This window comes from Pogoniulus pusillus, chromosome 8 (assembly GCF_015220805.1).
Source record: "Pogoniulus pusillus isolate bPogPus1 chromosome 8, bPogPus1.pri, whole genome shotgun sequence".
Taxonomy (NCBI): Eukaryota; Metazoa; Chordata; class Aves; order Piciformes; family Lybiidae; genus Pogoniulus; species Pogoniulus pusillus.
This window is the reverse complement of record NC_087271.1, coordinates 25,912,244-25,930,295: the sequence shown is the minus strand read 5'-3', so window position 1 is coordinate 25,930,295 and position 18,052 is coordinate 25,912,244. Positions and strand designations below refer to the sequence as shown.

General features: G+C 42.8%; 1 protein-coding gene across 11 annotated transcripts in view; it reads left to right on the top strand.

Annotated features, from left to right (window-relative positions):
- ST3GAL3 (ST3 beta-galactoside alpha-2,3-sialyltransferase 3) overlaps positions 1 to 18,052 on the top strand; it is a 202,528-nt gene that overhangs the window by 134,543 nt on the left and 49,933 nt on the right. For all 11 annotated transcript variants that reach the window (XM_064147747.1, XM_064147746.1, XM_064147745.1 and 8 more), the window contains 3 exons: positions 1,834 to 1,897; positions 10,959 to 11,054; positions 15,814 to 16,000. In XM_064147747.1, the coding sequence (XP_064003817.1) occupies positions 1,834 to 1,897; positions 10,959 to 11,054; positions 15,814 to 16,000 (347 nt within the window). The remainder of the gene's footprint in view (positions 1 to 1,833; positions 1,898 to 10,958; positions 11,055 to 15,813; positions 16,001 to 18,052) is intronic.

Sequence of the window (18,052 nt, the reverse complement as noted above, 5' to 3'; positions counted from 1 at the left end):
CTGGTAACTCATGGCAGTGGAGTTTACCAGGCAGGCAATAAAGCAGTGTGCAATAGCAGCAGGGCTGGGCACAGCTGAGAGAGCACAGCACAGAGCAGGGTAGCAAAGCAGCGAAGCAAAGGCAGGTTGTTCACCTGCATATCTCCTTTTATCAGTGTGGGCCGAGATTAATTGCCCTTTGGACACAAGAATAGCCAATCAGGATGGCAGTTAGCCAAACCTTACCATGTTAGGCAAAGCCACAGGCTCACTTTTCCCTCCTTTGGGAAAAGCACAGGCTTTGCACTAGGCAGACACAAGCTAAGTGTGTGTACCCCACAACACAGGACCAGACTGAGCAGCTCCAGGTCCTTTTGTGTCTGTTTCCTGAGCTTTCCTCTGTGGTGGAGCAGAAAAACGTGTCTAGGCAAGGCAGGACATGTATATGCCTATTTTGGGCCTATCAGGCCTACCACAACAGTGCTGATTGCAATAAGTAGTGTTTGTCAGGAAAATAATTTAAGTTCACTGCAAACAGTCACTTGATGTCAGTCATCCTGATGTTCCTGTGTCATTTTTAATGTGTTGTAGAGAAATGGGACTTCCTTATTCCTTTTGACTGGTTGGTTCCAGTTGGCCAATGTATTTAAGGGAAAGATGTGATAAATCTTTGCAATCTCCCAAGGAAAGGGAAAGAGGGTTAATTGTCCACAATCCCTTCAAGTATAAAATGAAGCTCAGAGAAGCCATTTGTGCAGCCAGGAAAGGAAAGTGATTGAAAGTCCGTATGCATCAAGGAGAATTCTGGGCTTATGGAAGGGAAGTTCACTGAAGTCTTCTAGATACATAGAAGCTATACCTGGACATGTGAAATCCCTGATTTGAACATAATTAAATGATAGGAGAGAATTTCAGGGAAATATTATATTGTTTCCTTTGTTCTTATGCTCCTCTTAGGCATCTACTTACAGTTATACTTAGAATCAGGATTTGGAAACAGGTGGATTTTTTTGTTGGACCCAGTACAGCCTTTCTGAAGTTGCTGATGCATTTCTAAATCCAGACTAGCCAAAGCATTGCTGCTTCTTGGCCCTGGACAGATGATGGTGAAAGAATTTTGGACCTTTATGGGGGAGGGAGGAGGACAAATTAGCAACAAAGGACAAAAATCCAGAAGGAAGTAGATTCAAAAATGCCCATAGTGGATAGAATTATTAATGTGTAATCAACGTGCTTCTGTAATTTAATGCATTTCATTTGTGTGTGTGTCTCTGCTTGCATAACTTATACCATCTGGTTGCTCTTATCATTCACTGGGTGTCAGTGTAAATTGTGGTTCCATGGGCATTTCTTTAAGCAACTATGATGGTTTAGCTGGATTCTGCCATAAAGAAAACCAGATGGAGGAATGGAACCTAAACTAAAAGTAGCCCAGGAAAATAAAAAGCATCAGTTTTAACCTGGTTCTGTTCCTACATCCAGTTCACCACTCAGCTCATACAAGCTTGTCTGAAAGCAAGCATTGACAGTGATACTGGCTTTTTCGTGTCTGAAGTGTTTGTGAAGCTGCAATCTCAGGGAAGTGACTATGAAACCACTGCCTTTGTTCCCTGTCACTCTCTGTGCAAGGCATGTGCATCTGACTGCATCAGAATTTGGCACATTGCTCTGCAGCCAGTGTGTGAAGGTCTTTGTCCAGAGAAAATAGGAACATAAAAGTTAAAGTGTTTGTTCCTAGTGTGAACCTTATTTCTGTTTTTCCAAGTAACTGCTTCAGATGCTTTACATCACTTTGTCTTTCATTTCCATTAGAAGTGAGAACTTGGTCTTAATGTCGTCTTCCTTTCTCCTCAGATAATCTGATCAAAGCCATCCTGTCAGCAACCAAAGATTACCGTCTAACGCCAGCTCTTGACAGGTAAGATAAAACCTTTTAGAATAGAAGTGATTGTTTTCCACATTTTCTGAATAAACATTGCTAGATGTTTTTTGCCAGAAATTATTGCCAGTACATTTGGCTCTGCTCTGGAGGTAGATGAGGAGCCAGAGACTCTGTCCTCTTCCCAGTAAATCTTTAAACTCTGGTAAGACCTCTGTTAAGTCAAGCATGAGTAGAAATAAGCATTTACCTCTTGACTATTTCCTAATCTTTTGTTTCAAATGGTGTTACAATACACCCTCTTGCCTCTTTTCCAAAGATGTAAATAGTGGGGTTTTAATAAACACATTACTCTTTTTCAATCTTTCTGTCAAAGCAACAGGACCACAAGAAACTCTTAAAGAGAAAGAAGGGACTGGCTTGTTTTAACAATGTTTTCAAATAACCTCACTCTTAAAGCAGGAATGTCTGACTGTTGGCCAAGCCTGTGCCAGGATGTGATAGCAGTCTTCTGGATCCTCTGGTATTTGAATTAATAACTATAGAAGAAGCTCCTTTGATTCTTCTGTCTTGTTGTTGTAGGGGGTGTTTCTGAAACTCACTGGCATGTTTGCTATCAGCTTCCCAACGGTAGTCTTTTAGTCTTTTCTATCCTTGCTTTTCTGTCATTTGTTTTGCAGTTTTGGTTTAATGCCATCTCCTGGATTAGAGGTAGTTTCTTTCAGAAGCTCACAGAGGTTTTTACTGGGACGTGAGCTCTTTTCAAAGTCCTGGTGCTCCTACTTTCCAAGCAGTGGCAGTTGAAGCCAGGCTCACAACACACCCCTGCTTTCTAAGCACACTGGGTTCATTTCCTGGCTCAGCTCTCCTGCCTGCTTTTCCACGGTGAAGTTCATAAGCTTTTCCAGCCTTTCTGTGCGTCTCTCATGTTGACTGTAGAGCTTGCCTGCTGTAGTTAAAAGTCAGGAGTTGCTCTCTATGTGAAAGTTTATTCTTAGCTTTTTGCAGTCTATGTGCTAATTTAGGTTGCTTTGAAGTTTGCCTTGCCTCACAGCAATGCTGGATAGGGTTAGCCTTCAGAGTCTGGATTAATTTGAGAAATGACGTCCAGAAGGCAAAATCATTTTACAAATGACCTTCTTAGAGACTTTGCACACAACCGACTTGCACCCATCTGGGGTTTATCTCAGCTCTGGTTGGAGAGCTAAGATTTTAATCTGTTGAAAAATCCACATATAGATTCTTTCAGAAGATTGCTCATGGGAAATTAGCGTTAATGACAGAGGGCAGGTGGAAGATTCTTGCAGTGAAGGTTAATGTAATTGTGACCCTTGCGGCTCACCTGTGTTTTTGAGGACTGGAATGTTTGGGGGTTTTAAAAAGGAGTTTCTCAGGAGGCTGTGAAACAGCCACTCTAGCATAAGCTGCTCACTTTGAGCTTTTGTTCTTTATAATGGATTTGGTGCAGTGATAGGAAAGACCTGACACTCAAGCCTTCGTGAAATGTATGCTAAGTCCCTGAGATGTCAAGTCTGAGGGACATCTACAGAACAGGCTGGAAACAGATTTCTGTGGTATTGCAGTAACGAGGTTGGATAATATATGTGCTGGTAAACACACAGGGGTCCTGAGGAAGCACTGTTTCCTTGGGAATTTTTGTGACAAATGCGAAGCAGTGGATGTTGGTGGTGTAGTACATGTGCCTTACAGTCAAATACCTTCCAGAGCCCTTCCCAGTGAGCAGGTCTTAGGAAAGAGAAAAGTTGATGTGGGAGAAAGGGTCAAGAAAGCCTTGGGATAACAAGCCACAAATTGAGATCCTTAATCAAGTAGATGGAGTTGCAGCAGAAGGGTAGTTAGAAGAGAGAGCTTGGGTACTACAGGAGGTGTTATGGCTACTGCAATGCTGCTCTTGAAAACCTACTCAATGAGTAGCTTAGATGAAGTCTTGGGTATGCTTCCAGAAGTGTTCTTCAGCTGTGATGGTCAATGAATTACCATTCTGGCAGTAATGGGTATCTGCCATTTTGGTTTCCAGAAGAGCTGATGGAGCAGACTGATGAAGGTTAGCTACTATCTCAAGCTCAAAGCAGAGCCCAGCACTTCCCCTCTGTGGCAGATCCAGTGTGCTGACTGCAGGGCCTTGAGGTTTGTCTTGCTCCCTTATTGCCCAAGGAGAAAGTCCAGACCTCTCCCATTTGCTCACTACCTTGGAGCAACTGGAAAGGACCTGACTTAAGGGACCTTTAAAGGTCTCTTCCAAACAATTCTGTGATTGAGGGCTGAGAAAATGCTTTAATTGTGAAGGAGCTGTGAGGTATAAGGGGTCAGACTTAGAAGATCTCTTCCACTTGTAGGCTCTCAGAAGTCTAGTGGGATGATGATAGCAGTAGGGAAAAGGCTCCAGGTTCACTTTCTCTCCAGGATGAAATTACACCAACGTTTTCTCTCTTGGCAAAGCCAGTCTAAGAGGCTGTGTTTGCTGCTGCTGCTGCCTGCTCTCAGATTGTAGCTCTCTACTTTTTCCTTATGCTGCTGCTGTTACTTGAAGAGAGACTTTAAAGTGGGTCACTGAAACAATTCCAGTTTAGAATTTTTTTTTCTCTTAACCTAGGTCATTCCAGTGACCTCATTTGTAGAACTCCCCTCCTGCGGAAGAGTTGCGCTGGCACAGCGCTGCAATGGCAGCCCGAAAGGCAGAGGGATGGGGATGGGTGGGGAGGGTGAGCACTGCTGAGCCTATTGAAGCAAGTGCTCATGTAACCATGTGCTGCTTAGAGCTTTCCCAGGAGAAGGGTGGGAGAGGCAGGAGAGGTGAGGTCAGAGCAGTGCGTGAGAGCACAGGAAGGAAAGAGGGGATTAGAGGTTTGTGTGGGGGATCTACAAGTCAGCTTTGGTCTTGTCCCCACCCAAGTTTCTCCATTTATGTCCTCCTTCACAACACTGTCCCTTGAGATGTTACCTTCACTTGCCTCCCATAAGCCTTAGACTTGTTTGTTTGATTATCTCTGTGCCAAAAGGGCATCCTGATGCACCTTTCCTGACACAATGTGCTGAAGTGAGGCAATCTCAATCCTTCCGGGTCTGCATACACTTTTCATCATCCCAAAGGAGCTTTGCCAACTCACTCCAACTAATCCCTCCATTGTGAGTTGAGTTGTGTTAATACCTAGCAGGAGCTGGAGGGCATGTGAACAAATGCTATGCTTGATGCCTGTAACATAGTGTAAGTGATGCTGAGCTTTCTTTATTTTCTTCATGGCTCCTTACTGTGGCACCCTTGTGTTGAACTGCTTGAAGTAACCTGCTCCTGCCTCAGGGCAGGAGGTAGGTAAAGCTGCGTTTATATTTGTGAGGGTAGTTGCAATTCAGCTCTGAGCTTTTCTGGAACAGATTGGAGATTCAGAGGACTTTGTCTAGAATCGGTGTCCTCTTCTGTCACAGCTGGCATGACTTTCTCCCTAGTACAGATGTCAGTGAGCCTTGTCTTTGACACTTTGGAGTTCTCTTGCACTCTGTTGGCATTTCCAGGCCCATTTATGTCACTTATATTTTCAGTGTTTGCTTTAGTGGTTCCTCCAGTGGCCTGCCCCTCATTCTGCAAATTGATCAAGGCTTAGTTTCTAGTTCTGTGGCTCTTCTGCTGACTTCAGTGAATTTGGGGTTAAATCTTTGCAGTAATGACCTGTACATTTCCTATGAAAAGACATAAACATAAAAATCTGACTGACCCTTTTGTATTACCTCCAGGTGACAATGAAGGAAAAATGAGTGTTTGAGCTTGTAACTAACACAGTCTTTATTAATGCAGTATGTAAACTAACAAGTGAGAAAGAAACTTGATAGAGCGGGAGAGGAGGTATGTGTGTTCCTCTGGCTCAAGCTGATAGCACCAGTTTAAGCAGCAGCAAACAGATCAAATCAGAATATGCTAAGCCTCCCTAAGCACCTTAATAAATACCCTAAAGATGTAGTTTTTAATCATTCTTTTATATCTTTCCTCAAAGCCTTTAGTTCCAAAGTTGCACAGAGGAAGGCTTTGTGTTTTTTCTCCCCTGACAGACCTCTACAATGCTTTGATAAGAGAGGAAGAGGAAGCAGCCATTCCTGCAACGCATACTTGTGTTTACAGTGCTATATTGTTCAAGAAGATCTGTGTGAGTCCTGGTTTTGGTGTAGATGAACTCAACTTATGAGAATCTATGCCAAGAGGCTGTACATCTGGCTGCAGTTCCCAGCTTAGGGCTTTAGGGAAAGTCTATCTGGTGTGGAAAGTCTATGACCCTTCCTCATACCACCCTGGTAGCAAACTGGAACCTGGGTTGTGTCCTGTGTGTTCAGTCCTTGTACTTCTCTGGAAAAGAAATACAGCTTTGACGTACTGTGTAAACAAACAAAAAGATGTTTGCACACTTCTTTGTGGAGAAACAGTGGAGCTGTAACTGATACTGCTTGCATGATGTGTTTCTTCAGCCAGAAACTTGCCTGGAGCCAGCAGTGACTTCAGAGATTTCCCATACTCGGGCATTATCAGTCAATGCTGGTTGTGAAGGAGCCCAGCTACATTGATGCCAGTTGTCCAAGCTTCTGGGCAGAGTGTGAGGTCCAATGCCTGACATCCCAGCTGAATGCTTCCCTTTCACAATGCCATCAGGGTGACCCTGCAGCCTTCTCACTGTCGTACAGCATGATTGCCAAAGATGGTAAAACTTAGCCAGCTCAAACTTCTGCCTGTCTTGATCCAAACAGTCCTGACTGCCCAGGCTTGATGTAGATGCCTGACATGCAGAACCTAGGCAAAGTCCAAGACTCACCATATCTTCATGACGCACATGAAGAGGAAATGACCTCAAATTGCACTTGTGGAATTTTAGGGTTGGATATTAGGAAAAAATTCTTTACAGACAGGATTGTAATGCATTGGAGTAGATTGCCCAGGGAAATGGTGGAGTCACCATCCCTGGGGCTACTTAAAAGACACGTAGATGTGGTACTGAAGGGCATGGTTTAATGGTGACCTGGCAGTGCTGGGTTAATAGTTAGACCTGACCATCTTAAAGTCACTTCCAACCAAAATTATTCTAATGAAGAAAGCAGTCTGCACCTGAGTACTGACTTCTGAGTTGGCAACAGAAGCTTCCAGCTTTGTGATGAGAGTGGGCAGAGAGCTTTTGAAAGAGATTTAAAAAATGCTACTAGAAAATCAAAGATTAGACCTCGCATCAAGAAGATGGAGGTTGCATTCAAATATGTCAAGGCCACAAGGGTACTAAGAGTGGTCCAGACCTGAAGCTAGGCGAAGGTGATTAACCATTCAGTTAAATATTCATTTCTGTGATGGTTTGGGTGTTCCCTGCCCCTCCACACTTTAGAAGTCACCCAGACTAGACTCAGCCAGCTCTGGAAATTGAATGAAGCTTATATTTACAGCTAGCACAATATACAAGCAGGTAGAATCATAGAATCAACCAGGTTGGAAGAGACCTCCAAGATCATCCAGTCCAACCTAGCACCCAGCCCTATCCAGTCAACCAGAGCATGGCACTAAGTGCCTCATCCAGTCTTTTCTTGAAGACCTCCAGGGATGGTGCCTCCACCACCTCCCTGGGCAGCCCATTCCAATGGGAAATTTACAGTATATACAGTTATATACAGAAATATACAAGGTAAAAGGTAATACAGAAACACAACTCCTCTCCCAGAAACCTGAGTCCCCAGAAGGGGCTCTCAGCCACTCCTTCACCTTCCCCCTGCCCCTCTCAACCTTACCCCAGTCCCAAGGAAGAATGGAGGTTCGGCCAAAGGGTTAGGAAGCAAAGTGGGTTAGTCCAAAGTGGAGAGTGAGGTTAGAGAGATGCAGTGATGCAGTTCAGCCAGCAGCCCCAGCAAGAGCGATGCCGAGTGTGTTATCTGTGTTTTGGCTTATGTTTTTATGCATCTCAGCAAGCCTATGAGTGAAGTAGATATCACCATTGTTTTCTTTTTACAGTCTATAATCTAGTTCTTCTCACCAAAACATTCTAGCCTGCTTCAAACTAGCACACAATTTCATTTTCTGAAGTAAAGATAGAGTGATGTTGTCCAGCTTCACAGTAACAGTGAAATGCTTTGTGTGTTTTTATTACTAACCATGAGGATGTTAATTGACAATTGTATGTCTTTTAAAGTGAGTAAGCACTGAAAATTACTTAAAGAGTTAAAGATTTCTTTTTGTTCTTGCTGTTTGCTTTTTAATCACTCTTGGAATGTTGGATAGAACAACAAATGTTGTGCCACTCCTGGAGGAATAAGGGAGAAGCAAAGAGAAGGCTGTGAGTTGCTTAGCTCAATTTTGCAGGAAAAATCCTGGGAAGTTAGATCTGGGACAGAGCTAAGAAGTTGCAGCATAATCAGTATATGCTATCTTGGGTTTTGTCAATATGAAATCTTGTCAAGTAGAGGTTGTGTTTTTTAGATGAACTAGAAGCATGGTTGATAAAGATAACCTTTAAAATACAGGCGGTAGTTTTTTGCTTCAGCCCATTGTATTCCGATTCTACACAGCACCTTAGCAGACATTCTTTTCAGGAAAGGACTATGTCACACAGCTTAAAAAAAGTTCCTGTCCAGGTTGAGAATGAATCCTTTAGTGACACTTCAAGTGTAATGCTGCTGACAGGTGTTCACAGTGGTCAAAACCAAGCTGGAGGAAAGGTAGAGTTACACCAGGAAAATTTGCCAGAGCACAAGTCTGGGCAAGTAAGGAGTTGGAGAGCCAGGTCGCTCTAGGCCTTTTCATAGGGCCATTAGTGGAGCCAAATTAAGCCTGGCATCCCAGAGGTGACAACGCAGATTGTGCTTACAAGATGAGAATTGTCTTCTGCAAACAGAGGACTGTAAAAGGAGCATTGGAATGGTATATTAAAAAATGTCTGTGTGAAAGGGCTCCTGCTTTGAGCAGTGTTAGCTCCGCATGCTGACCTTCCAGGGTCAGTGCTTCGGAGAGCTGGGCAGAAGCTGAGAATGGTTCAGAGAGGTGCTGCAAATGTGACTCAAGATCCAGGAGAGCTGTTAGGCTTTAAGAGATGCGATGAACTTCCTACCGTTTGTGTGGTCAAGAGAAAGTTAAGAATGGGCTTTGAGTCTGCAAGTACTGTGTGGGAACAGGGCCAGGAAGAGAGGCTGCTGGAACAGCTCTGGCTGGTGGAACTGGTTCTCTTGTCTCGTGTGTTGTGCCTCATGCTCACCAGTCTGACCTGTGGCTGATTATCCACGTAGAAGCAGATGTTTACAGGCAGTGGTTTGTCAGTAGGTGGATCGCATGCAGATGTGGAAGGGATTGCTGACAGTAGATGGTGCTTTAATTTAACAGAAAAGGGAAGAATGCAATTAAGTGCTTTGAGGCTGAAACAAACACATCTGTATTCAAAACTGCTAAGAGGTAGCATCCTAACAGTAAATGGGAAAGGTAGAGAGGGGAATGTCTGTAGCTTGCGACTTTCACATTTCAGTATGGTATTCTTCAAAATGTGAAACTGAGAAGAGTCATGGCTCAGAGACAACTGAATAGAGAAATTACAGAATCACACCACATTTTATCCATCAGTCTGTTATATAGGGGGTCAGATTTCCTTATGGTAATCATCAGAAGAGCATATTTTCATCTGAAATTTTACCTGACCAGAACTGAAGTATATATGTTTTCTTCACTCACACAATACCTTTTCCTAAAAGATTTTGACAAAGCTGTTACTATCCTTGTCACTCAGTTGCATGTACTTGGGGATAACTCCCTTCTCTGTGTGACAAAATACACTGCCTGAACCACATCTTGTATGCTTTCTCCTTGTCACCAGAACTGGTTTTTCTCTGTCGTTGTCTGTAGAGTTATTTCTCTATTGTGATGTGATTATTGCAAACATCCACACTTCTTCAGCCCTTGGAGACACAAGCATTGGACAAATATGTTCCATCTTCTTGAGGAAGTTTGGTTTGTTTTTTTTTTTTCTTTTGGAAAAGCTGGGATTAACAGTGAAACTGTCGAGGCTGGGGAAGTTGTTCCAGAGCATCCCTTGGTACTAAGTCTGTGCATACCTCCAGCTAATGGCTTTGTCAGCAGAGTAACCCTCAGTGGTTTAACTGAGTCTTTAAATGCACTCCAGCCTCACCCTGCAAAGGCAGACCCCACATAAGCAGAGCTTTCCTCATGCAGACTGTTTAGACTAATCACAGCAAGGACAGCCTAAAAGAGACCAGTTAGCTGTGCCTGGGACTCGGAAGGCCATCCAGAGATCTGCTTCAAACAACCGATGGCCTCTTTCCGAAAAAGGCTCTGCAGACACGTATCCCTTCGGTGAACTACCAGAGATGAAGGCATATTGCCAGAAGAGCCAGCTGCATTTGGGATTAGATGGCTGGAAAGAAGTCCTCTCTCTGTCTTCAAGACAAAATCACTTTTTAACATCTGCTGCAGAGAGTTTTCGTGACTTGCAGTTCCACAAGAAGTTGTTTCTCTTCCTCCTTTTTCCAGATCATTTGTTAATTAAGGTTATATTCCTTCCCCTTCTTTTCCAATTGTGTCTTCTTATATGTTTCCAACTAGACAGAAATAGGAGGGGAATCCTTTTTCTATGCATTTCTTGGTTTTCTGTCTCTTGAAGTCTCACAATAGCTGCAGCAATTTTGCAGTGGCGAGGTGAGCACACTCCAAATAACCTGACAAGATCTGCCTGCACTCAGAAAATTACTTGGAGAGAGTACTTCCTCACTCAGCTTTTGGTTTATTGTTATTGCAGTGCAAAATGAATAATGAGACAATTTAAGTAAACAAATGGGTTTGATTCAAGCCCATCATACCAGGGGTGTGGGGGGAGAGAAGCTGCTTGTCCTGACAGATCATCTCATTAGGCCCCACGTGGCATGATGTGTTGAAAGCAGTTTATCACATGATGGGCATGATGGGGTGAGCTGGGGATCAAGTGTATCTCTGTCCTCCCGTTAATTCTTAATACCTACAAAAGGTTTCCTGCAGTCCTCAGATAGGTACAAACTAAACTTGCACAGCTCAAGGTGTTTGAAATTGTGTTACAAAAATCACCTCTTTTCTCTCTTTCTTCCACAGTCTCAGCTGCCGACGATGTATTATTGTGGGAAATGGTGGAGTACTTGCAAATAAGTCATTGGGGTTAAAAATTGATGACTATGATGTTGTTGTCAGGTGAGTCTTTGGCATCACAACTTTCTTGTCACATGCTCAGTTTCCGTATCAGTTTACGTGCTGCGCATGCAAACATTAAACCTGCACTTGTGCTATATCCATTTGTATGGAAGCATTAGCTAATATGGAGGAGAAAAAGAAAGAAAATGAGAATATAAATGTGTGTTAGATCAGAAAGGAAAGGCACTCCTCAAGCATTCCATTTTCTGTAGCTGTTTGGGAGTGTGGTAGCTCCTATGATCCCACCTGAGTCTTCTCTGAAAGCTGCTGCTTTTGTGATGCCCTTTGATGGTGAAGCAATAAAATATACTGTTGGATCTGTCCAGATTATTTCCCCGAGGTATCTCAGGGAAGTATTATTGGTAGCATTGCCTGGGATATAGACCTTATGGTTAGGGTGGAAGGAACCTTAGTGCAGCATAAGTTCTTAGGAAGCAGTAAGCTTCTATGAGTGAGGACCCAGTAATGATTAAAACAGCTATAGATGCACCCTAGAAATGGTGAATACTTTGCCTCACTGTGGATGATGATGTTGAAGGGAGCAGAAGCCAAGTGGCATAGGAGTAGAAAAAGAACCACAGTCAAAATTAGGACTTCCTGTTTTGCTGAGGACCCAGGTCATCACCATCTCAGAATGCCTGAAAAACATGCTGATATTTGAAATCACAGGTCTAGTCATAACTTTTAGTAATAAATCTGTCAAGGCAGGGTGGTCTGGGTGACTGGAGATTAACAAACATAATACCTGTACTAATGGAGAGTGAAAGAAAAAGACTGTGTAGGAGGGAGGGAGGACACGCTCTAGAGAGCTACAGACCCATTAGTCTGACTGGAAAAAAAGTGCAGAGCTTTATAGCAGGTTCTGCATCAGAAGTAACAAAATATTAACATAATAAATAGGAAAAGTGGGATGGACCTCAGTGTAAGTTTATAAAAACTGATTTAAGTTGGTAATTTTTTTTTGTTAGTAAAATAGCTGATTTCATATTAAAGGGAACGTAACTGATATCGTCCCTCTGAACTTCAGTCAACCATGAGATGTGGTGCAAATAGCAAATTCTTAGGTGAAGTGGAAGAAAGAAAGGGATTAGTAAAAGAATGTAAGGCACAGTGAAGGTATCATTTAGCGTGGCCTCCTTTCCCTCCCGTGTGCTAGTAATGGGCACATGAGGTAAGAAAAGAACATACACAGAGTAATAAATACTCTTTAACTCTGGACTAAAAGACCAAGAAGGTCTCTTTCAGTTCTTTGATTCTATGAATGGGTTCCCTCTTTACCCAGCAGTGCTCTGGGCACAGAGATACCTGTTCAGAACAGGGTGAAACTTTACAGCTCTTCTCTTAGTTCACCTCACTGTCAACTGTTAGCAAAGAGCTCTCACGACTCCTCATAGTCTGGTTACTTGCAGTTACTTGAGCTGAATTAAAATTCAGTTACAGCCTTTTCTTCAGCTACAACTGTTAAAAAGGTAGTAGGAGTACAGTTTCAATCCATCTGGACTAAGCCACCTAGTAAGATTTATGTCAGAAAGTCCACTATTTAATTTCCAAGTGAAAAGTTCAAGTTTTTCTCTCCACGTCAGTAAATCCAAGTCAGTTTGTAAACTGGGAGAATAAGAGGGCAACTAAGCACCTGTGATGTCTGCAGGATGGATAAAGGAGAGAAAAATCAACTGTAAAGGTTAAATGAAGCCAGGTGCTTGGATGTGGGACTGAGGAGGTGAGAGGAGACTTCTTCTTAAATATATCCAACTGCTTCCGTTATTCCCATGGAAGCTCAGTAAGTCGCTTGTGTGGTAGCATCCTTTTTCATGGGTTACAGAACTTGTTTGAAGGATCAGATTTGGAACCTAGGATTTGAATGTCAAGGAGGAAAAATGTGGTAAATTTCTGGACTAGTAGTGCCACAGCAGTATATGGAGGTTTTCAAGGCTTTATGTGTTACCATATCAGGATAACTATTGCAGGAAGAAATTTTGACCCTTTGGTGAAGTCAGATAAGCTTTACAATTTTAAAGCAGCTTGGAGTGAGTAGTTACTGTTCTTCTTTACATGGATATTACCAGATTTCAGTGCAGATGTTATTCCCAGCTGTCACATTGTTTACCTGGCAGGAGCTTTTTCCAGCAAGTCAGTCATTGGTGTGCTGAAATGCCTCCTTAAAATAGATTGCTGACAGAGAAAAACAAGTGTGTACCAGAAATTCCTGGTTAGAAGGAGATAGGAATTTACTTGTTGATGAAGCTTTAGTGATATTTGAGAGGATCTTCGTGGTGCCACGGATAGGTGTTAGTGTCTCTAAGCTCCTGATGTCATTAGTGGATACAGAAGGAAAAGCACTCCAAGTATCATTATGGAGAAACCAACCTATTCATGGGCAGTATGAGGAGGCCTGACACCCTAACAGGTTTACTAAGATTTTGCTGTGTTTATAACACCAGGATGTTCTGCCTGAGAAAGGGTTGGAGCTGTGTAGTACACGCCTTCATCAACATAGGTTGTGGCTGCCAGAACTTTCCCTGCTCTGTTGCTTATACTACCCCTGGGGCACTAACCATGGAGCTGACAGTGCTGGCTGCTTAGTTCAGGACTCCAGATCTGTGACTCTGTCAGCAGCTCACAGTCTGGCCCTGCACTGGAGACCCAAGCTGGTTTTACTTGGGGAAAAGGTTTGTTTTGATTCCAGTCTAGATGGAAAGTAGAGGTCCCAAGTTTAGGGAGCTCTAACAAGGTAAGCTGAAAACTGATGAACCCAGCGGCTGGAGGTGGAGAAAACCCAGCCAAAGAACTACTCCTGACACTGGAAACAGCTGCAGACAATAACTTTCCCCTCAGCTTCAAGAAGACAAAGATGTGCATAATTAACTTTCTTTACATAGAATTCTGTGGTATTTATCTCTGTTGCCTTTGAAGCCATGTGCTCTTAGGTTATGTACAGTCATCTGTCCCAAAGAAACAGAATGCTGCAAGCTTAAATAATAATAGACTCATAGAATCGATCTGGGTTGGAAGGGAGCACAAGGATCATCTAGTTCCAGCTCCTCTGCCATGGCCAGGGACACCTAGAGCCTCATTCAGCCTGGCCTTAAACATCTCCAGGGATGGGGCCTCAACCACCTCCTTGGGCAACCTGTTCCAGGGTCTCACCACTCATGGTGCACAATTTCTTCCTAACATCCAGCCTGAGTCTACTCATTTCTTTGCTCCATTCCCCCTAGTCCTATCACTACCTGACAGCCTAAAGAGTCCCTCCGCAGCTTTCTTGTAGACTTCCTTCAGATACTGAAAGGCCACAGTGAGGTCCCCCCTCCGTATAATGCCATAGCACAAGTGTGTGTGAATATGACATCAGCAACAGGGTTTTGAAAAGAAAACAAGAAATCTGGCTGGCTGGTCCCACTGTTTTAGCAGACAGTTAGGTCTGGATGCCTCAGACTCAGGGCACAAAGTCATTGTTTCTAAACCACACACAAAAATAAGACTTAATCTCTTGTATAAATTGTGGTGGTACCAATTCTTAAGTTGTTTTCCCTTTTTTATTCCTAATGATGAAAGATGTATTTTAACTGTAATTGTAGGAATTTATTCTCCTTTGTTCTGAATCAAATTTCAGATTGTACACAGCGATTTTCTTCCACTAAAAGGTTTCCCACCTAAAATGCTTACTCGGGCTGAAAAAGACAAATCCAGATCCTCATTAACATTCCTACATGGCAAAATTTTGCACTCCATAAGCACTTTCCAGTATATTGAACTACCTCAAGTCAAGAAGGCTGCAATAATTCAAGTAGGCAATACTGTTCCATCAGGGGCTGCTGTTTGATGTCAGCAAGAGTTGTATTCCAAGTTACTTGAAACTTCTCAGCTTCCAGATTCTTCGAGTTTGAATAGAAGCTCAGAATAGCTTTAGTGTCATGAAAGTCATCATTGCTGCCAATGCCTCTTTGTTTCTTAGAGGAAAAAACTTTGTCCCTAAGGGATGTTTTAACGAAAGCACAGCTTAAATACCTAGCATTCCCATAGAAATCAGTGTGCCCAAGAGCAAAGCTCTGTGTGCTTGGGTGTTTTCAGAGTGCCATGCACTTCCACAGCAGAAACTCCTCTAAGTCAGTGAGACTGCAGTGTTGCTGAGCCTTACCGGACCTGTGCAGCGCAGTCTCTTGTTTTGCTTTGGCCTCGCAGAGTAACTCACCTTCTGGATGGACCAGTTTGGGGAATTAAACCAACTGGAGATTGTTCCTTTGTTTTGTTTTTAAAGAATTAGCTGGCTTAGTTCTCTAAACAAACTTGCTGCAGGTAGAATGAGCACTGTAAGCTCTGGATTGCACTTGGAGCATGAGTCCAGCTTCAGTTCACTTAAACTGCCATGGAGCTGCACCCTCTGTTTCAGCTCAGTCTTGCAAAATCTAAGTAAGATATCTCAGAAACAACAGGATGTTGGAATAGTTATGCTTAGTTTGTAACTACATCTGCACAGACAATGTTTTCCAGTTTCCTTTTCCTATGTTTCCAGTTCAGTTTAAATCACAAGAGTGGATGTGCAGAAATGGTTTGTGTTACATAAAATAGCTTCTGATTAAACTGTTGTCAGTTGGTGTAAAAGTTCGTAAATACTTGTGCTGAAGAACTGCAAGAGTTAATGCCTGCTGCTGTTAACAGCTGTGTAAAGGGAGCTCTTGCCCAGAGCAATTGCTGTATCATCAACATGCTGGAGTGTAAGTGGGAATCCATGACAGGGTTTTCTCTGGTTGCCCTGCAGGCTGAACTCAGCTCCAGTGAAGGGCTTTGAAAAAGATGTGGGTGGCAAGACAACTCTCCGGATCACATATCCTGAAGGTGCAATCCAGAAAATGGAGCAGTATGAGAAGGATTCCCTGTTTGTTCTGGCGGGATTCAAATGGCAGGATTTCAAGTGGCTGAAATACATTGTTTACAAGGAGAAAGTGGTAAGAACACTGACAGCTGAAATTGTGAAGGTCATCTCATTAGAAATGGTGTGCAGGCATCGTGTTTGCCGCGTTTGGATCTGAGGAGAATTACTTGGTGTGTCGTCCTGCATTTAAGTGAAGGCTTTTTTTACTTCCATAGGACTTCAGCTTTGATTAAACATGTTTTACAAAGACATCTCTGTGTAACCTGACCTTACATCACAGATGAGGTTTTCTATTCAAGATTAGCGTATACTATGAACAATTTATTTAGTTGGTACTTATTTTAAAGAGTATACAAAAGGACCAGGTTTTGCATGGATTTAATGGACTCTTGGAATTTAAGAGCAGAGGAAGGAAAAGCGCAATGGCAAGGAGAAGAAATGGGAATTTTAGGATAAGGATGTGATAGCACAGGAGGGGGAGAGGAGAAAGCAGCAGCACTTGTTAAAAAGGCTACAATTCACCGACTTGATGTGACCACATGAATAGCACAAACCATTATATTTTGCCTAGTTATTGCTGCATTCAGATTCGTGATTTGCATTTGGCTAAAGCATCACCCACAAGAAGAATATCAAGTGTGATTTTGAAACACTGAAATGGTGAAACCACTGCTTTCCCCACGTAAACATTTTGTCCCAGTCAGTTGCGTTCCTGCCCTTCTGAAGCACTACTAGACCTGTTTCTAGTCAGGGTTGTTCTCTGTAGTTCAGCAATCCTAAATGGAATCGGGTTGTAATCACTGACTTCTCATTCAGTGGGTGATTTATCTTTATCTGTTGTCATGAAATCCAGTATAAATGCCCTCTTAGTTCATGTTTTACTAATCTTATATATCTGTTCTCAAATGTTCTTTAATGATTTTTCAACAAATAACCAGACAATCAGATTAACATTCAGAGGATGAGATGTTATACCATGTGTATAGAGATAGAGGAAGTTGGCAGCTCACCACATGTAGAATGAAACAGTCTGCGAATATAATTGTATACGGATATTACAAAGATGGCCTTAAGGGCTCATACTTTGCTTGTCTCACACTGGCACCAACTTGCAATTATTCTCCTGGTACCAGACAGATGAAGTTACCTGTCAGCCTCTGGGCAAGTACAAGGGGGCTTTCATAACATGAATAATTGAGTCAAAAGTAATTTTCTTTGGTCTGTGTCATGCTCTTGTTCTTCATTCTGGGCAAAGGAAAGCCTTGGCAGTGTCAGTGCCCTGCAACCTAAATGCAGCTGTAAGGACTCCTAGTGTTTAACATGAAATTGAAAGGATGGGTTGGTTTACTTCAAAACAGATTGAATTTCCACCTGATGTGGTTATAACTACGTAACAGACGTGGTCATAACTGCATTCTAGTGTGTTACCCCCTGCCCTTAGAGTGACGTAACAAATAGATTGTTAAATCCCGTGAGAGGGCTGGGAACTGAGTGCTTCAGTGCCCAGTGTGGCACAGAGAACTTCTTGCATTGCAAGTTACTTCAGCGCTCTTATGGATGCCTCCTTATCTGTCATTTATTTGGAGTAAACAGTACATTTTTTCAGGTCTTGTAGGTGATCTTCTCCAGATATTTTACTTCCAGTTTCTCTTATGAATCTCTGCAGTCGATTTCATCTTTTTCCTAGAGACCAACTCTCAAAACTGTATAAAGTATAGCAAATAGAGAAGAGCAAACAGCTTCCTCACTGACCTTGCAGTTCTCACATATCTGCTGTTTTGACTGCCTTTTCCACAGTGGCATGGGACTGAAGATGAGCATCCTGTTCTTTGAGACTCCAGGCCTCAGGAAGAACTGAGAAGCAGCTGCCTCCCCAGCTCTGCACCCTGTGCTTGCACCATTGGCTCTTCCTGCCAAAGTGCAGCACCATGCTCTTGTCCCTGCCATTCTTTCTTTCAGAACACTTCTCCAGTTTGCCAAGTTCCTTTGGCAGAGCTTTCCAGCATACCTGCCATTCTTTCCAGATTCATATCCTCTGCAGTTTAATAAGCAAACTTGTTACTCTGTCATCCAGGCTGACAATGAAAACACTAAACAAAGTTAGTTCCTAGGCAGACCCCAGTAA